This window comes from Moschus berezovskii, chromosome X (assembly GCF_049115385.1).
Source record: "Moschus berezovskii isolate FMDL1 chromosome X, NW_MosBer_1.0, whole genome shotgun sequence".
Taxonomy (NCBI): Eukaryota; Metazoa; Chordata; class Mammalia; order Artiodactyla; family Moschidae; genus Moschus; species Moschus berezovskii.
The window spans coordinates 65,620,004-65,641,375 of record NC_142488.1 but is presented as its reverse complement, the minus strand read 5'-3'; the positions used below and the strand labels follow the sequence as shown (position 1 = coordinate 65,641,375).

Below are 21,372 nucleotides of genomic sequence, written 5' to 3'. Positions count from 1 at the left end.
TGCTGCTGCTGCTGCTAAGTCACTTCAGTCGTGTCCGACTCTGTGCGACCCCATAGACGGCAGCCTACTAGGCTCCCCTGTCCCTGGGATTCTCCAGGCAAGAACACTGGAGTGGGTTGCCATTTCCTTCTCCAATGTGTGAAAGTGAAAAGTGAAAGTGAAGTCGCTCAGTCATGTCCGACTCATAGCGATCCCATGGACTGCAGCCTACCAGGCTCCTCCATCCATGGGATTTTCTAGGCAAGAGTACTGGAGTGGGGTGCCATTGCCTTCTCCGTACAACACAGCAGGGAGACGCAAACGGCAACCCACTCCAGTATTCTTGCTTGGAAAATCCCATGGATAGAGGAGCCTGGCGGACTACAGTCCATGGGGTCACAAAAGAGTCGGACACGATTTAGCAACTAAACAACAAAAACAACACAGCAAGTGAATCTCACAGATGAAGCTTCCTCCCTGGTGACATCAATATCTGTAGTTTAATCTGCCCTAATCAGTAGTACACTGGAGAGTGATGAGAATATTCAGAGGGAAAATGGACAGAGGGGATCTTTGCACCGAGTTGCAGTCGGCAGAAGAGTGAGATGACTGACAAGCTAGGGTTGCTGGATTTAGCGAATACGGTTTTGGGACATAACTATACTAAGTAATGATTCACCGTTTATCTGAAACTCAAATTTAACTGAGCATCCTGTGTTTTATCTGATAAATCTAAGCTAAGAAAGAATGTTATTCCGATATTCCCGGCTGTACAAGAAAAACACTCGAAAACCAGCCGGGGGGCGCGGGGGAGGGGAGCAGTTTCGCTAAAGTGGCTGAATCTTCACAGAGAAGCCATTTCCGGTCTCCGCCTGGGAGGGAGAGAGGGAGGGGGAGAAGGATTAAGGTAGCGAGTTCCGACCGCCAGCATCCCACAATCCTCTACTTCGGTTCCTCTTTCCTCGCTCAAGATGGCGCTGCTCGCGATACATTCCTGGCGCTGGGCAGCTGCGGCGGTTGCTTTCGAAAAGCGCCGGCACGCCGTGATTCTGATTCGGCCTCTAGTCTCTTTCCGGGGCCCAGGTCCGCATTGGAGGTCACATCAGCTCCGCGGCTCGGGAACTGCTGGAATCTCTCAGGTGAGATGCCCTTCACTTGGAATGTGTAGGGTGAAGGACAAGGGGACCTATAGGGAAAAGATTGCTCTTGTATCTTTGCGTCAGAGACAGTGCAAAGAAGAAAGCTTGTCAGGGCTAACTTGGAGCAGCATTAGTGAAGGGAATTAGGGTTAGAAATTTGAGGAGAGGGTGAAGAAAATCTTTAGGGTACAGTAAATGAGAACGGGAGGTAAGGTTTCGGGCAGCACGCACCTGGAGCACTGGTGAAGCTCATAATTTCCGGTTTTTCCTCTGAATTAAAGAGGCAGGGTAGACACCACCATAGTCTTCCCTAGTGCCTCAGACGGTAAAGAGTCTGCCTGCAGTGCGGGACACCAGGGTTTAATACCTGGGTGGGGAAGATACCCTGGAGAAGCGAAATGGCTAACCACTCCAGTATTCTTGCCTGGACAATCCCACGGACGGAGGAGCCTGGCGGGCCCCAATCCATGGGGTCCAAAGAGTCGGACACGACTGAGCGACTAACACACACACTGAGACACCATTCCCACGCAGCTTATTTTTCTAAATGCAAGGAAAACTGGGCTACTTTCCAAAGTTAGTATTAGAGTTTGGAACCAATTTGCCAATGGTTGAGATTTTACTCAGCGGGAAGTAGCCATTTGGAGGGCGCTGGAAGATTACAAGCTACCTATAAACAAGCGGCAAATTGAGTTAGCTCCAGTTAGCTCCCTTGCTGACAGTGCTCCTCGATAGGCTCAAACCGTAATTATCTCTGTCTCCAAAACATAGACCGCCCTAAATTTATATGTAAACACCTTTATCCTTTGATCTGAAAATAGTGTTCCTGTGTGTACACAGGTCATTTTGGAAGCCATAATCTTATCTTTAAGTAATGAATGTAGCTGTGGCTACAGTGCATCTTAATATTTGTATTCATTATTATCCCTCATTTTAGAATAGTTTTTTTAATTGTTATTTTTACAATGCTTGTACTTCAGTATATCTTTTTATTGCCTGTAATTGACAAAAAGCTTAATTGGAACCCCTTGTTCATCTGGATCATTAAAATGTTGTCAGCTTTATATGATAAACCTCTTAAGTTTTGATTCTTTGTCAATAAATATTTAAAGCAATTATAATACAGTAGTGCAATGATGGGGAAGGTACAAAGTACTGGAAGAATATACATGAGAGGCATCAAAACTAATCTTGAGGTGGAGAAAATTGCCTTGAGTAACTGATATCTAAGCCAAGATCTGAAAAATTAAAAGTTAAAGAGGGAATAGCATGTGCAAAGGCCCACAGGTAAGAGAGAGCATGAACCTTTTGTAGAACTGCTTATAGTTTAGACTAGTGAGGAGTTCATGATAGGAAATGGCAGATTGGGCTAGAGAAGCAAATTGGATCCTTTTATTAAAGTTTTTTTTAAAGCATTTTGTATTTGAAATTTGTAACATGTGATCTCTTGGGAACCAGTCTTGTTCTCTAGTCCTCTAATAAGCCAGATGAAGTTAAGATAAAATCTGTAGGACTTTCAGGCTCCAAGAATGAGGGGGACGGAGAAGTCATTAAGAGTTTCAGAAGAAGTAATGGCAATAAAAAAGTTAGCTTTCTCTTTACATGAACACTATCCCCACAATTTCCTCCACTCTCTCCTCTATATCCTGCCATTTCCTTTGGTTACCATTTCTGAAGTGTAAAAAGCAAGGAAAAGATGTTACCTTTGTTTTCTACTTCTTAAAGGCATGCGGCTCTTGCCTCTTTTTTGAAAATGTGGGTTTAACAGGGAGATGAATGATATAAGGCTTTTAAAGTGGACCCTGATAGAACCTGAGGCAAATTTTCAGATTAACTAGTTATTAGTGGTTAAGATTAAAAAATAAATACTGAGTGCATAATTTTAGAACAAATCATTAGTATGTATAGTGTGTTTTAGAGCTGAAAGGAACCTTAGTGCTATGTTATGAAGTCATATTAGTGGTTGGATCAGCACTGTTTTTAAATGAAATTTAGTAGAATAGGAGAGAAAATATCAATGCTTTATATGTATTTAGGGAAGTATTGTTTTATGAGTGTATGTGTGTCATTCCTGGGGCTTAGTATGTGGTGCTAGTGGTAAAGAACCCACCTGCCAGTGCAGAAGACTTAAGAGATGCGGGTTTGATCCTTGGGTGGGGAAGATCCCCTGGAGGAGTGCATGGCAACCCACTCCAGTGTTCTTGCCTGGTGAATCCCATGGACAGGAACTTGGCAAGCTACAGTACATAGGGTTGCAAAACTTTGGACATGACTTAAGTGACTTAGCACGCATGCATGCATAATCTCATAGCTTTGTCCATTCATCCATCGATGGACACTTAGGTTAGCCATGTCTTGGCTATTGTAAGTGATGCTACTATGAACATGGGGGTGCAGATATTTTTAGAGTTAGTGTTTACATTTCCTTTGTATATATTCCCAGAAATGGAATTGCTAGATCATATGGGAGTTCTTTTTTTTTTTTAAGCTGAGCCATGCACACACATATATATTCCCACCTGTATGTGGTCACAGTGATGTATTGGGAAACATGTTTTTCACACAGGATTATGCCCTAGTGCTGTGCTGTATAGTGTGGTAGTTGCTAGCTTCATGTGGCTGTTTAAATTAAAAATCTAATTCCTCAGTTGCATTAGTTTACATTTTAAAGGCTGAGTAGCCATATAGATATGGAACGTTTCCATTATTGTAGAAATTTCTATTGAATGGTACTATAGAAAAGATCATATCCAGGCCTTCTGATTTTGCAGATGAGGAAACTGAGTTCTAGTATAGATAAATGACAGCCATTAAGGCCATTCATTTGTTTATTGCCTTTTGTGTGTTAGATATTTATATAAGGGTAATTAAGACTGTGACAGACATTAATCACACAGTGAATGTGTGTTGAATTATAAAGATATTTATCTAATAATTCAGTCACTGAGTTGTGTCCAACTCTTTCAGTCCCACGGACTGTAGCCCACGACGCTCCTCTGTCAATGGAATTCTCCAGGCAAGAATACTGGAGTGTGTTGTCATTTCCTTTACCAGGGGATCTTTCTGACGCAGGGATCAAACCTGCATCTACTGCTTGGCAGGCAGATTCTTTACCACTGAGCCACCTGGAAACCCATTATCTAATAATTATACTAGACCACTATTCATAGAGGGAAATGCTTAAAAGTTTTTTTCTTAAAATGGGAAGATTTCATATGATAAGACCTAAATTATAATGATTATTATACACTTGTCTCTGTACAATACTAATTAATATTAAAGAACTTAAGAAATTTGAATGATATAATTTTATATTTATTTCATTAATATTGATATGTTAGAAATTGAAGCATCATATATTTAATCCACAGTGCCTTTTTTTCTGTTTAATGAGTCCTTGACTCTTGATTCTGACACTGATACTTTCTTCATTTTTAAAAATAATTTTTTATTGAAGTATAGTTGATTTACAATGTGTTAGTTTCTGCTGTACAACAAAGTGAATCAGTTATGCATATACATATGTCTATTATTTTTTAGATTCTATTCCCATATAGGTCATTACAGTATTGAGTAGAGTTCCCTGTACTATATAATAGGTTATTAGTTGTCTATTTTATTTTTTTAAAGCTTTTTATTTTATATTGGAGTATAGCTGATTAACAATGTTGTGATAGTTTCAAGTGGACAGCAACGGGATTCGGCCATCCATATATGTATCCATTCTTCCTCCAATTCCCTTCCTATCCAGGCTGCCATATAACACTGAGCAGAGTTCCCTGTGCTATACAGTAGGTCCTTGTTGGTTATCCATTTTAAATATAGCACTTTGTACATGTCAGTCCCAATCTCCCAGTTTATGCCTACCTCCTTTTCCCCTAGTAACCATAAGTTTGCCTTCTACATCTGTGACTCTTATTTCCTTTTTGTAAATAGGTTCATTTGTACCATTTTTTAGATTCCACATATAAGCAGTATCACATGATATTTGTCTTTCTCTGACTTCCTTCACTCAGTATGACAGTGTCTAGGTCTATCCATGTTGCTGAAAATGGCATTATTTTGTTCTTTTTTATGGATGAATAATAGTCCCTTGTATATATGTACCACATCTTCTTTATTCATTCCTTTGTTGATGGACCTTTAGGTTGCTTCCATGTCCTGGCTATTGTAAATAGTGCTGCAATGAATATTAGGGTACATGTATCTTTTTGAATTATGTTTTTTCCTGAATATTTGCCCAGGAGCAGGATTGAAGGGTCACATATTAGCTCTATTTTTAGTTAAGGAACCTCCATACTGTTCTCCACAGTAGCTGTAACAATTTACATTCCCAGTTAATTTAATTAATTTTAATTAACTAATTAAAATTAATTAATTTTTGGTTGAGCTGTGTCTTTGTTGTTGCGTGCAGGCTTTCTCTAGTTGTGGCGAGTGGGGGCTACTCTTTGTTGCAGTGACTTCTCTTGCTGCAGAGCACAGACTCTACGTGCAAGGGCTTCAGTAGCTGTGGCATGTGGACTCAGTAGTTGTGGCTCGTGCACCCCAGAGCATACAGGCTTCAATAGTTGTGGTGCGGGCTTGCAGGCTCTAGAGCGTGGGCTCAGTAGTTGTGGTGCATGGGCTTGGTTGCTCCACCACATGTGGAATCTTCCCAGACGAGAGATTGAACTCATGTCTCCTGCATTGGCAGGCAGACTCTCATCCACTGTACCACAAGGGAAGTCCTCTCCAGCATTTATTGTTTGTAGATCTTTTGATGATGGCCATTCTAACTGATGTAAGGTAATACCTCATTGTAGTTTTGATTCTCATTTCTCTAATAATTAGGTATGTTGAGCATTTTTTCATGTGCCTCTTGGCCATCTGTATGTCTTCTTTGGAGAAATGTCTATTTAGGTCTTTCACCCATATTTTCATTGTTTTTTTTTTTTTTCTATTGAGCTGCATGAGCTGTTTGTGCATTTTGGAGATTAATTCCTTGTCTGTCACATCCCAGTCTGTGAGTTATCCTTTTGTTTTGTTCATGGTTTCTGTTCCTGTGCAGAAAGCTTTTAACTAGGTCCCATTTGTTAATTTTTGTTTTTATTTTCATTACTCTAGGAAGTGTATCAAAAAAGATCTTGCTGTGATTTATGTCAGAGTGTTCTGGCTATCCTATCCTCTAAGATAAGAGTTTGAGTGTCTGGCCTTACATTTAGGTATTTAATCCATTTTGAGTTTATTATTATTTGAGTTTATTTATTAAGAAAAAGTTTTTCTTAAAATGGAAAGATTTCCTATGATAAGACCTAAATTATAATGATTATTATACAGTTGCCTATTACACTAATTGATATTAAAAAGACTTACAAGTTTTGAATGACGGAATTTTGGATTTATTTCATTAATATTGATATGTTAGAAACTGAGGCATCATATACGTAATCCATAGTGCTTTTTTAATCTATGCTTAATGATTTTTTAACTCTTGGTCCTGACACTGATAATGTACTTTCTTCATTTTTTAAAACATCTTTATTGGGATTAGTTCACATATCTAAAAGTCACCCACTTAAAGTGTACAATTCAATGGATTTATTGTATTCAATGGGTTTTAGTATATTCAGCAATACCATCACCATAGCCAGTTTTACATTTTCATTACCTCAAAAAGAAACCTTTTGGCTATCACCCTCATTCCCCCTTCCCCACCAGGCCTATACAACCATTAATCTATGTTCAGTCTCTATAGATTTGTCCATTCTGGACATTTCACATAAATGGAGTCTTTTAATATTTGGTCTTGAGACTGGCTTCTTAGCATTATGTTTTCAAGGTTCATCCATGTTTTGGTGTGCGTTAAATACTTCATTTCTTATTATAGCTGAATAATATTTGATGATATGGATGTAAGATTATTCATTCATCAGTTGATAGTCATTCAGGTTGTTTCTATTTTTTGTCTATTATGAATAATGGTGCTTAATATTCATGTAAAGTTTTATATGGACATAACATTTCAATTTCTCTTGGGTGTATACATAAGAGTAGAATTGTTGGGTCATATAGTAATTCTATGTTTAATTCTTTATGAAAATGCCAAACTGGTTTTCAGAGTGACTACAGCATTTTACATTACATTCAGAAGTGTCTGAGGGTACCAATTTTTCTATATCCTAGCTATTAGTTGTTATCTGACTTTTTTAGTGTAGCCATTTTGGTGGGTGTGAAGTCATGTCTCCTTATGGTTTTGATTTGTATTTCTTTGGTAACTAAAGATGTTGAGCAACTATCCATATTGGCCATTTGTATGTATTCTTTGGAGAAATGTCAATTCAGGTCCTTTACCCAATGTTTAATTGGATTATTATTCTTTTTATTATTGAGATGTGAGAGTCCTTATTCTAGATTCAATTCCCTTATCAGATATATGACTTGCAAATATTTTCTCTCATTGTGTGGATTGTCTTTTCTTTCCTTGATAGTGTCCTTTGAAGCACAGAAGTTTTTCATTTTGTTGAAGTCAAATTTATCTGTTCTTTTCCTTTATTGGTCATACTTTTGGTGTTACAGCTAAAAATCTATTGCCAAATCTGAGGTAATGAAGATTTACCCTTATGTTTTCTTGTAAGAATTTTATAACTTAATTCTAGTGAGTTGTAGAAACATTACTTTTGCATAGTTCTGGTTCCTTCCCCCACATTATTGCTTTACTTCTCTCTATATTACATCTATAAATGTTACAGTCCTAATAATATATTGTGATAATTATGACTTTATATAACTTTATGACTTTTAAAGAGGTTGAGATAAGAAAGGAGGGTAAATAAATAGTTGTGGCTTTTGTTACTTTAACCTTCGTATTTATCATTTCTGGTTCCTTTCATTTGTTCTCTTGTGTTTGAGTTATCATCTGGATTCATTCCTTAGCCCAATACAGCTGTGCTGCCACCCATTTCCTTTGTGCTGTTATTGGCAAGTGTATTGTATCTCTCTATGTTATAGGCTCAACCATACATTATATAAATATTTTTATATGATTGCTTTTTAAATCAGTACAAAGAAGAAAATAGAAAAAAATGTCCATTTGTATAGTGTAATGGTACAATGAGCCATGCCATGTAGGGCCACTCAAGGTAGACTGGGCATGGTGGAGAATTCTGACAAAATGTGGTCCACTGGAGAAGGGAATGGAAAACTACTTCAGTATTCTTGCCTTGAGAACCCCATGAACAGTATGAAAAGGCAAAAAGATAAGACACTGAAAGATGAACTCCCCAGGTCAGTAAGTGCCCAATATGCTACTGGAGATCAGTGGAGAACGAACTCCAGAAAGAATGAAGAGACAGAACCAAAGCAAGAAACAGCACCCAGTTGTGGATGTGACTGTTGATGGAAGCAAGGTCCGATGCTGCAAAGAGCAATATTGCATAGGAACCTGGAATGTTAGGTCCATGAATCAAGGCAAATTGCAAGTGGTCAAACAGGAGATGGCAAGAGTGAACATCGACATTTTAGGAATCAGCGAACTAAAATGGACTGGAATGGGTGAATTTAACTCAGATGACCATTATGTCTACTACCGTGGGCAAGAATCCCTTAGAAGAAATGGAGTAGCCATCATGGTCAACAAAAGAGTCTGAAATGCAGTACTTGGCCACAATCTCAAAAACGACAGAATGATCTCTGTTTGTTCCCAAGGCAAACCATTCAATATCATGGTTAGTCAAGTCTGTGCCCCAACCAGTAATGCTGAAGAAGCTGAAGTTGAATGGTTCTTCAAAGACCTACAAGATCTTCTAGAACTAACACCCAAAAAAGATGTCCTTTTCATTATAGGGGATTGGAATGCAAAAGTAGGAAGTCAAGAAACACCTGGATTAACACGCAAATTTGGCCTTGGAACACAGAATGAAGCAGGACAAAGGCTAATAGTTTTGCCAAGAGAATGCACTGGTCATAGCAAACACCCTCTTCCAACAACACAAGAGAAGACTACACACGGACATCACCAGATGTTCAACACCAAAATCATCTTGATTATATTCTTTGCAGCCAAAGATGGAGAAGCTCTAAACAGTCTGCAAAAACAAGACTGGGAGCTGACTGTGGGTCAGATCATGAACTCCTTATTGCCAAGTTCAGACTGAAATTGAAGAAAGTGGGGAAAATCACTAGACCATTCAGGTATGACCTAAATCAAATCCCTTATACAGTGGAAGTGAGAAATAGATTTAAGGGACTAGATCTGATAGAGTGCCTGATGAACTATGAACAGAGGTTCGTGACATTGTACAGGAAACAGGGAGCAAGACCATCCCCAAGAAAAAGAAATGCATAAAAGCAAACTGGCTGTCTGAGGAGGCCTTACAAATAGCTGTGAAAAGAAGAGAAGCGAAAAGCAAAGGTGAAAAGGAAAGATATACCCATTTGAATGCAGATTTCCAAAGAATAGCAAGGAAAGACAAAAAAAGCTTTCCTCAGTGATCGATTCAAAGAAATAGAGGAAAACAACGGAATGGGAAAGACTGGAGATCTCTTCAAGAAAATTAGAGATACCAAGAGAACATTTCATGTAAAGATGGGCTCAACAAAGGACAGAAATGGTATGGACCTAACAGAAGCAGAATATGATAAGAAGAGGTGGCAAGAATACACAGAAGAACTGTACAAAAAAGATCTTCACGACCCAGATAATTATGATGATGTGATCGCTCACCTAGAGCCAGACATCCTGGAATGTGAAGTCAAGTGGGCCTTAGGTCACTGCGAACAAAGCTAGTGGAAGTGATGGAATTCCAATTGAGCTATTTCACATCCTAAAAGATGATGTTGTGAAAGTGCTGCACTCAATATGCCAGCAAATTTGGAAAACTGAGCAGTGACCACAGGACTGGAAAAGGTCAGTTTTTATTCCAATTACAAAGAAAGGCAATGCCAAAGAATGCTCAAACTACTGCACAATTGCACCTATCTCACACGCTAGTAAAGTCATGCTCAAAATGCTCCAAGCCAGGCTTCAACAATACATGAACCGTGAACTTCCAGATGTTGAAGCTGGATTTAGAAAAGGCAGAGGCACCAGAGATCAAATTGCCAACATTGGCTGGATCATTGAAAAAGCAAGAGAGTTCCAGAAAAACATCTATTTCTGCTTCATTGACTATGCCAAAGCCTTTGTGTGGATAGAAGAAACTGTGGAAAATTCTTCGAGAGATGGAAATACCAGACCACCTGACCTGCCTCTTGAGAAATCTGTATGCAGGTCAGGAAGCAACAGTTAGAACTGGACATGGAATAACAGACTGGTTCCAAAGAGGAAGAGGAGTACGTCAAGGCTGTATATTTTCACACCCTGTTTATTTAGCTTACATACAGAGTACATCATGAGAAACGCTGGGCCGGATGAAGCACAAGCTGGAATCTGGATTGCTGGGAGAAATATCAATAACCTCAGATATGCAGATGACACCACCCTTATGGCAGAAAGTGAAGAAGAACTAAAGAGCCTCTTGATGAAAGTGAAAGAGGAGAATGAAAAAGTTGGCTTAAAGCTCAGCATTCAGAAAACTAAGATCATGGCGTCTGGTCCCATCACTTCTTGGCGAATAGATGGGGAAACAATGGAAACAGTGCCTGACTTTATATTTTGGAGCTCCAGAATCACTGCAAATTGTGACTGCAGCCATGAAATTAAAAGACGCTTCCTCCTTGGAAAGAAAGTTATGACCAACCTATATAGCATATTAAACGGCAGAGACATTACTTTGCCAACAAAGGTCCGTCTAGTCAAGGCTATGGTTTTTCCAGTGGTCATGTATGGATGTGAGAGTTGGACTATAAAGAAAGCTGAGCATGGAAGAATTGATGCTTTTGAACTGTGGTGTTGAAAAAAACTCGTAAGAGTCCCTTGGACTGCAAGGAGATCCAACCAGTCCATCCTAAAGGAGATCAGTCCTGGGTATTCATTGGAAGGACTGATGCTGAAGCTCCAATACTTTGGTCACCTGATGCAAAGAACTGGCTCATTTGTAAAGATCCTGATTATGGGAAAGATTGAAGGCAGGAGGAGAAGGGGATGACAGAGGGTGAGATGGTTGGATGGCATCACCGACTCAGTGGACATGAGTTTGAGTAAACTCTAGGAATTGCTGATGGACAGGGAGGCCTGGCATGCTGCAGTTCATGGGGTCACAAAGAGTCGGACTCAACTCAGTGACTGTACTGAACTGAACTTTCAAGATTTTCCCCCTTTTTTTGACTTTATTATTTTTACTGTAATGTGTCCATGGATCTCTTTGCAGGTTTCTCTTGACTAAAAATGATGCACTCGTGAGAGTTGCCAGTTAAGTTTCATTTGGGGCAAAATGAGGACTGCAGATGGGGAGTTTGCACTTCAGATAGCTCTGAGAGACTTCTCCAATGAGGCAGAGAGGGAAGGTAAATATATAAGATTTTGCTGAAGGGGGAGTTCAGTGCAATCAAGCACTCATTTTGCAAAAGGTTTTCTGCTAGTCACAAGGAGTTGATGTCATCATGAATGGATTTATTGCTTTTCTATATATGAGGAGATGCAGAGACTGGGGTCTTGAACCCAGTTCCTGAAAATATCTATCTATAGAGACTTGTTCCACCAGTTTTTCTGGAGGACAGAGTGCATCACTCTCCACCCTGAATTCCCTTCAGGGAGTGTCGAAGGTCAGCAGCTGCAGCAGCACAGGCAGATGGCAAATGTCCTTCTTGTTGTTCAGTTAAGTGCCAATTTGTAGTTGACAGGCAAATGCTAATTTGTAGTTGACACGGCCTCCTCATGGTAATAAATTCGACCATACTTTGGGAGGCATTTCATGACCATTTTGTCCCACATTGCTAGCAAGGCTCATTCCTAGTTCTCGAGAAGATTTTGCTGGAGGTCACTCAATGTGCTATTACGGGACTTGGTTTTAATAGTCAAAGATCTCTGGGCACCTGTCTTCTAGTTATAGATCAGGAAAATATTCCCTCTCATTCAGTTCAGTTCAGTCGCTCAGTCGTGTCCGACTCTCTGCGACCCCATGAATCACAGCACGCCAGGCTTCCCTGTTCATCACCAACTCCCGGAGTTCACTCAAACTCATGTCCACAGAGTCTGTGATGCCATCCAGCCATCTCACTCTCTGTCGTCCCCTTCTTCTCCTGCCCCCAACCTTTCCCAGCATCAGAGTCTTTTCCAGTGAGTCAACTCATCTCATGAGGTGGCCAAAGTATTGCAGTTTCAGCTTTAGCATCAGTCCTTCCAATGAACACCCAGGATCGATCTCCTCTAGAATGGACTGGTTGGATCTCCTTGCGGTACAAGGGACTCTCAAGAGTCTTCTCCAACACCACAGTTCAAAAGTATCAATTCTTTGGTGATCAGCTTTCTTCACAGTCCAACTCTCACATCCATACATGACCACGGGAAAAACCATAGCCTTGACTAGATGGACCTTGGTTGGCAAAGTAATGTTTCTGCTTTTTAATATATTATCAAGGTTGGTCATAACTTTCCTTCCAAGGAGTAAGCGTCTTTTAATTTCATGGCTGCAGTCAGCATCTGCAGTGATTTTGGAGCCCCAAAAAATAAAGTTTGACACTGTTTCCACTGTTTTTCCATCTATTTCCCATGAAGTGATGGGACCAGATGCCTACATCCTCCCATATCTAAAGTTACACTGTTACAATCATTGATCGCATATTGGGCTAAACATTTGATTGACTGTTTCAAGTCTAGTCATCATTTTTGTTGGAGGCTCAATCATACACTTGGTAATACAAGAATCAGTGTATATATTATCTTGTAAAACAGGCAGGATACAAATAATGCAATTAATAACATTAGTGGAATTATAAGTAAATGTTTCAGTCATGAGCCTCCCACATGAAACCAGTTTAAAAGATGATCAAGACTAGGGAATGGGTCACTCAAGGTAGAAATCTGATTTTTCTTGTGGTTCATCAAATGTGTTACATTAGAGGATTCATCAGGTATGAAAACACAGCATTCAGTTTGAATTATGGCACAGGTGCCTCCCTAAGATGCTGTAAGAATGTCAAGGGCCATGCAGTTTTGTAGCATTGCCTTCCTTATCATAGAGACCTCAGAGTTCAGTAGGCTAATAGCCTGGTTGCTATTATTTAAAGCTTGTTGAGTGAAAGTTGTTAAGGCTTCACTGTGGTCAATCACATTTTCCAGTCCTATTGAAGGCACAAAAATTAGCTGCTAAATGGTCATACCGGTAGAATACAGATCTCTTGACTCATCAGACTCGTAGCAATGGTAGATTGGCTGGGGTTACCTCTGATTTGTTTTATATATAACCTTGAGTTCAGGGGAATCCCAGACTACACCTTCCTATCTATCCCAGTAGAAGCCAAGGCCGTAAATTAGTACCACAATCCACCAAGTTCCATTAGATGCAATCCAGTGAATCCCTGGTCACCTGACCTTGTCAGTTCCGTACCAGTCACTGTCTCTAAGGTAAAAAGGCACCAGCCTAGTTTCATAATGTTACTAACTTGATCATTCTTATTATGATTTAATTGTTTCCAACATAGAAGAGTTTTAAACTTAAATGACCATAGCCTGGTGTTAACTATGTAGATTCATCCCATAATTGTGAGTGTTTTACTTTTAGTAGGTACGAGGTTACAGTTTTTGATTGAGACTTAGCTTGTTGCACTGATTGACTTTGAGTGACCCTAGGAGAAAACTTAAATCTATGGCCAGGGTCAGAGCAGATATTATTAATTGGCCAGGTGATAGGATGCCATCTAGTAATATCACGAGTAGACAGAACAGGACTGAACTGTCTTCTAAAATAAATTTCCTAGGGGCAGTCCAATCAGAGCTTTGGTGGGGGGAAATCCACCAAGGTAAACCAGACGTACTAGACATATGTAATTGGCCATAAACCCAGTAATTGGATTGAGTTTTAAAGCTAGCATAGTCTCATGTCCAGGAGAAGGCAATGGCACCCCACTCCAGTACTCTTGCCTGGAAAATCCCATGTACGGAGGAGCCTGGTTGGCTGCAGTCCATGGGGTCGCTAAGAGTTGGACGTGACTGAGTGACTTCACTTTCACTTTTCACTTTCATGTCTTGGAGAAGGAAATGGCAACCCACTCCAGTGTTCTTGCCTGGAGAATCCCAGGGACGGGGGAGCCTGGTGGGCTGCCGTCTATGGGGTCGCAGAGAGTTAGACACGACTGAAGTGACTTAGGAGCAGCAGCAGTAGTCTCATGTCCATGATAGAAAATATTTGATTTATAAGCAAAGGTCCAAGAAGTCAAGAAAACATTATAAATGATCATATGAATCAGGGCCAGCATTTTGGGCAAGCTCTCTACTTCTGATTTCATTGTCTTCTCATCCTGGTGTGAGTGTAGCTCCTCCTCTATTCAGGTGTGATTTGAAAGTGAGTTTGAGATCAGCAGTCCTCTCTACAGTCCAGTTTTGTGTCTGGGCCCTTTTAAAGTGTGAAATATGAACTGAAGAATCAGTTTCCCTTCAGTTTCACTGTGCATGAGGTAATTAAGAGTACTTGATAAAAAGTCTGTTGATCCGGGTTGGAGACAGTCCCCTAAATTATGTCATTTTCTAGTCCTAGTTGCAGGTTGTAAGGCATTTGATCTTCATCCAAAGATAGATTGCTGAGATAAGCTTCAAAAACAAACTTAGGATGTCCTTTAATAAGTCAATTAAGTTTTATGTTAATATACCACAACAACAAAGAACTATTCAGGAAATGAGTCTTAGCAGATACAGACCTCCATTAACTGGGATTTAATATTCATTGAAACAGCTTTTTCTCCCTAAAATTATCACTGTTTTTACCAGATATAACCAAATTGAGACTAGTTTGTTTGTGAAATAAATCTGGGTTCAGTAAACTTTGCTTAATGATTTTATAACCATAATTGATCACAGACTTCGTTTTTTTGCTTTGCTAAAAATTTTATAAAGTCTGTGGACACCTTATCTTTGACAAAGGAGGCAAAAATTTACAATGGAGAAAAGACAATCTCTTTAACAAGTGGTGCTGGTAAAACTGGTCAACCATTTGTAAAAGAATGAAACTAGAACACTTTCTAATGCCACACACAAAGACAAACTCACAATGGATTAAAGATTTAGATGTAGGACCAGAAACTATAAAACTCTTAGAGGAAAACATAGGCAGAACACTGACATAAATCACAGCAAGATCCTCTATGACTCTTCTCCCAGAGCAATGGAAATAAAAGCAAAAATAAACAAATGGGACCTAATTAAACTTAAAAGCTTTTACATAACAAAAGAAACTATAAGCAAGGTGAAAAGGTAGCCTTATAGGATGGGACAAGATAATAGCAAACGAAGCAACTGACGAAGACTTAGTATCCAAAATATTCAGGCAGCTCATGCAGCTCAATACCAGAAAAACGAACAGCCCAATCAAAAAGTGTGCCAAAGAAGGAAACAGACGTTTCTCCAAAAAAGACATACAGATGACTAATAAACACATGAGAAGATGCTCAGCATCATTCATTATTAGAGAAATGCAAGTCAAACCACAGTGATGTATCATCTCATGCTGATCAGAATGGCTGCCATCAAAATGTCTACAAACAATAAATGCTGGAGAGGGTGTGGAGAGAAGGGAACCCTCTACACTGCTGGTGGGAATGCAAACTGGTACTGCCACAATGGAGTACAGTGTGGAGAGTCTTTAAAAAACTGGAAGTAGAACTGCCATAGAACTCAGCACTCCCACTGCTGAGCATACATGCTGAGAAAACCAGAATTGAAAGAGACACACATACCCTAATGTTCATTGCAACACCGTTTACAATAGCTAGGACATGGAAGCAACCTAGATGTCCACTGGCCAACGAATGGATTAGGAAGTTGTGGTACATATACACAATGGAATATTAGTCAGCTATAAAAAGAAATGCATTTGAGTCTGTTCTAATGAGGTGGATGAAAAGAGCCTATTATACAGAGTGAAGTCAGAAAGAGAAACACCAATACAGTATATTAACGCATATATATGGAATTAGAAAAATGGTAACGATGATCCTATATGCACGGCAGTAAAAGAGACACAGACGTAAAGAATAGACTTTTGGATTTTGTGGGAGAAGGCGCGGGTGGGGTGATTAGAGAGAGTAGCATTGAAACGTGTATTACCATATGTAAAATAGATGGCCAATGCAAGCATGAAGCAGGGCACTCAAAGCTGGTGCTCTGGGACAACCCAGAGGGTTGGGGTGGGGAGGGAGATGGGAGGAGCGTTCAGGATGGGGGGACACATATGCACACATGGCTGATTTATGTTGGTTGATGTATGGTAAAAGCCATCACAATATTGTAAAGTAATTATCCTCCAATTAAAATAAATTAATTAAAAAAAAAAGAGTCTCAGACTGAACTTGTTTTCCTTTTTAAATCCTCTCAGGGCTAGGAAAGTAACACCAAAGGCTTATAGATTTTGCTGGACAGATCTAGGTGAATTCCTCCCTTCTCAAGGTCTCCAAAGTTTCTTGAACTTTCTGTACCTGTTAGTGAGATAGCCTTCCTAAGTTATCTGATAAAGGTTCTGGAAACCTAAGAATTTCCAATCTCTGGAGGGATCAGATAGAAAAGATAATGTTTCAGTTTTGCTTACAAAAATATCATTTTACCAAATTGCTGTGAGTCATAATCAATTTGAGGGGAAGGTTTCCTTATACCTGGAAAACACAGATTCAAACCAGTAATTTTTCAGATAGAAGCCATAAAAGTTATAAGCATGTTCACCAGTTCATTCAGTCCTTTTGTTAATCTTTGAAGCCATCAGGTTTCCCTTGAGAATCCTTTAATGTCTTACCCAGTTCAGAAACTTGAATTTATCCAAAAGTCCTTTCTGTAAATCTTCTTGAAAAGGAAGCAATATTTTGAAAGTTGGTTAGTGCTGTGACAAAACTTTAAGATAAAACTAGAATTATGACTGATAATATTTTACTAGGACATATCAGAATTTTAGGAACTCCATATAATTTCTAGGATATCAGTAGCATTTACCATCCAATATAACCTGAGATTTATTACTCATTTGACAATACTTCCCATGTAATTCAACATACCAAATGAACCTAATTGGTGTAATCTCCCTGGGATGTTTCAGGGGTCCTCTGAAACACCCCAAAGTTAGCTAGAATTCAAAAGTGCTTCATTAGAATTTGATTTAGGAAGTTTTGTCAATAAATATCCAAAGGGTTTAGAACACTCAAGTCAGATAAGATCATAGGTCATTCTAAAACAATAGCTATTCACTTAGCCAAAGTAACAATAAAGGATTGCAAAAGTAAATACAGAACAGATCATTTAAGAGGAAAAGAAATGTAAGTCTATTATCAAAGGCAATTCAACATCTGAAGAAAGCGTGTACTCTTTAACAGGTAGAAAAGCCAAATTCAAGTTTTTACACCAGTTTACTTTTAAATTCATTTAAAAGTAAACTTAAATTTATTTTTTCAGAGTTTAAAATTTTCATTCATTTTTTAAAACAACAGAGGTCAACCACAGATGTGGACCTCCAGAAATAAAAACAGGATTTCAAGTGCTAGATACTCAGCATATTAGGTGTCCTACATAAGTCACAGGATAAATATCTATAATGTGATCCAAAACCCTAAAACAGCTGGCACAAAACCATCATGAATGACTTCCTCTCTGGATGTAAATTTTAAAAATTTTTATTACAGTATCATAGCCCCAACTAACAACAACTGGGGTATATATTACTATGTATTGTGAAATTATGTGTATTTATTCTCTTGACCAGTAGCAAATGCTATTAAACTTAGTACTGACCATGTACGGAACTCTTTTCTCAGGGTCCACTTTCAACAAACCTTATTACTTTCTGTACCCATTACTCTCCATTACTTTGCTTTCCCATCCTGAAACATCCCAGTGTAAGTCACACCTACTTCCTTTTCCCTTCATAAAATGCAATTCCATTCCTCATACCATACTGAAAAGACACATCCTACTTTCCTTAAGCAACCATGAATTGTCATTTATATTAGCATTCTGTAGATTGGTGAACATAAATACCAGTGATAATTTCTTTTCTAAAAAGTTTATTTAATTGGAGAATAATTGCTTTACAATATTGTAAAGCATAGGTTTTTGTCATACATCAATTTGGTTGATGTTGGTACCAACTTTCTAGATTCTGTATATATGCATTAATATATGGTATTTGTCTTTCTCTTACTTCACTCTGTATAATAGGCTCTAGGTACATCCACCTCATTAGAACTGACTCAAATGCGTTCCCTTTTATAGCTGAGTAATATTCTATTGTGTGTAGGTATCAAAACTTCCTTATCCATTCATTGGCCGATGGACATCTAGGTTGCTTCCATGTCCTAGCTATTGATAGAGCTACAATAAATTTTGGTGTGTGCGTGTCTTTTTCAGTTCTGGTTTCCTCAGGTTATATGCCCAGCAGTGGGATTGCTGGGTCATAAGATTTTTTTTATTCCTAGTGTTTTAAGGAATCTCCATACTGTTCTCTATAGTGGCTGTATCAGTTTGCATTCTCACCAACAATGCTAAAGGGTTCCCTTTTCTCCACACCCTCTCGAGAATTTATTGTTTGTAGACTCTTTGATGATGACTGTTCTTACCAGTGTGAGATGATAACCTCATTGTGGTTTTGATTTGCATTTCTCTAACAATAAGTGATTTTGAGCATCTTTTCATGTGATTATTAGCCTTCTGTATGTCATCTTTAGTGAAATGTCTGTTTAGGTCTTCTGGCCCCTTTTTGATTGGGTTGTTTGTTTTATTGGTATTGAGCTGTATGAGCTGCTTGAATATTTTGGAGATTAATTCTCAGTTGTGCTCTGGAGAGGGAGGGACACTGCAAACACCACTGGCGTATGTGTGGAGCACTTGCAGTGGTTGAAGCACACGGGCGTTGCCACAGCCCAAGGTGAGCGTGCACCTCCCAGTGAAAAGCCACTTGGGCTCCCAGGTGAGCTGCAAGGGCATAGTCCCAGGTGGACCATGTGTCTCCTCAGAGGAGCTGGTCTTAGGTTGTGACACTCCTGACTCCTGGTAGATCTGAGCTGTCCAAGATCCTGGGAAGATGTGGGTAGTAACTAGCGATCTTCTCACAGCTTGGTGGCAGATGCCATCTCTGGGGCGGAGATTGCAGCCACCCCTTGCCTTCTGCCTCTGAGGTTGTAAATGGCAGCCAGCTTGCCCCGCTTTGGTATTCACTAGGGCACAGTCCTTTGTTCTGTGAGCGTGCCAGAAGTCAGAGTGTGGTGTTAGAGCCTTCCTTTGGTAATAGTCCTTTGTTTCTATGGCGATCCCACAGTTTTCCTCTTTCTGTCTGTGGTATGTCACATTAGCCCCCTCTAAGTCACTCCAGTGTTCTTGCCTGGAGAATCCCAGGGACGGGGGAGCCTGGTGGGCTTCCGTCTATGGGGTCACACAGAGTCGGACACGACTGAAGTGACTTAGCAGCAGCAGCAGCAGCAAGTGTTCTCATGGCATTCAACCCTGGTCCTTTCCCTGAGGACCGACGATGCAGCCCACGCCTCCACACGCAGCCCCCACTTGATAATGGGTGGACATGAGTGTGTGAGCTACTTCTCGACTGTTAGTTGCTGTTTGGCACAATTTCTGTGGTGAAATTTCTCAGTTATGCTTCCCTCTGTGGTTCCTAAGCTCCCCACGGACTCTGCCTGTGAGAGGGTTTCCTATTGTTTGGAAACTTCTCTTTATGACTCCCTCCCCAGGATGGACCTCTGTCCTGAAATCCTTTGTCTCACTTTTTGTCTTTATCCTTTGCCCTACCTCATTCTGAGGAGATTGGTTTGCCTTTCTGGGATTCTCTGCCAGCATTTAGAAGTTGTCCTGTGGGAGTTGCTGCACATGCAATGACTTTTTGATGTATTTGTGGGGGAAAAAGTGTTCTCCCTGTCCTATTCCTCTGCCATCTTGGGACTGCCCTGCCAGTGATAATTTCTTAAAAAAAAAAAAAACTCATTTGCTTTCTTATAGGAAACATCTCAGGATGGCACCAAACATTATTCATTAATAGTCCAAAATCTGTTTAGTTTCTCTGTAAGAGGAAATTAGTTTTCAGTAGTCACTGTTTCAGAGTCTTATTTTGTTTGGAAATAACCTAGCTATTCTATAAACTTTCATCACTTAGTTTAGCACACCACTAGAAATTCAGGCTACCAAAATCTGGACAGAGTATTTTAGACAAACATTCCTAAAGTGTAATTATTCTTAATAGAGTTTATCTTAAAGCTCCTATATGTATCATTTATATTTTCTTTCCTTAAGTTTCTTTACTTGAGTTACTTTCCTTGCTGACATATTTGTGTTTGTATATTAAACCTAGGCACAATGAAAATATTGTGCTTAATGTTAATAATTCTTAGACCTGTCTATATTAGTTAGATCAACAAACAAACATTAATAATAGTTATTCATTTAATACTGAATATTTCCCAGTTCACATGAACCTAAAACTCATTTAGGTTGGTTTCTCTTGTATTTAGAGTTGTTTGGTTTGTAACTGCTTACTTTTCTTTAGGCCAATAAGATTATTAGAACTCATTTACAAATTAACCTCAGCAATATTATCCAAAGACAAAAACACATACTGAGACATACACATATCCTGGCAGGCACAATGCGAGATTGAGCTTCATCTTCTAAATTTAGTCATAAATCAGGTATCACAATATAAAACTCACTAATTGTAAATAATGAGATGGTTGGATGGCATCACTGACATGAGTTTGAACAAGCTCTGGAAGTTGGTGATGGACAAGGAAGCCTGGCATGCTATAGTCCATGGGGTCGCAAAGAGTTGGGCATGACTTGAACTGAATTGTAAATAACAGCTGGAATAGGAAAATTTTAAAAAGGCTTTGTTCGCTTTTTTTTCTTAAGTTTAAGGAATTTAGAGATGATCTAAATAAGATAAGTGATTCAGAGAGTGCTGGTCCTCAAGGCATAGTAGCAGTTATTCCCTTAGGGCAGGAGTTTTAAAGAGATAATTTTTCCTTCAAGCTTTCTCTGGAGTCTAAAGAATATTGTGACCACACTGTCAAAAATCATCTTTATTTTTCTGTGGTCATAGTTTCATAACCAAAATTTAGGCCAGATAGTGCTCAAATTGTCCCTGAGAGTAAGGGTGGACTGGTCCCAGCAGGGATTGACACTAAGGGCAGGTGGAAGTCTTAGTTT

At 39.3% G+C, this 21,372-nt stretch overlaps 1 protein-coding gene across 1 annotated transcript in view; it reads left to right on the top strand.

Annotated features, from left to right (window-relative positions):
- The first annotated feature begins 914 nt into the window (after positions 1-914).
- The window catches only part of ABCB7 (ATP binding cassette subfamily B member 7), a 172,968-nt gene continuing 152,510 nt past the window's right edge, over positions 915-21,372 (top strand). Inside the window, exon 1 of the mRNA XM_055393959.2 lies at positions 915-1,118. Coding sequence (XP_055249934.2) covers positions 951-1,118 — 168 coding nt within the window. The 5' untranslated portion in view covers positions 915-950. The remainder of the gene's footprint in view (positions 1,119-21,372) is intronic.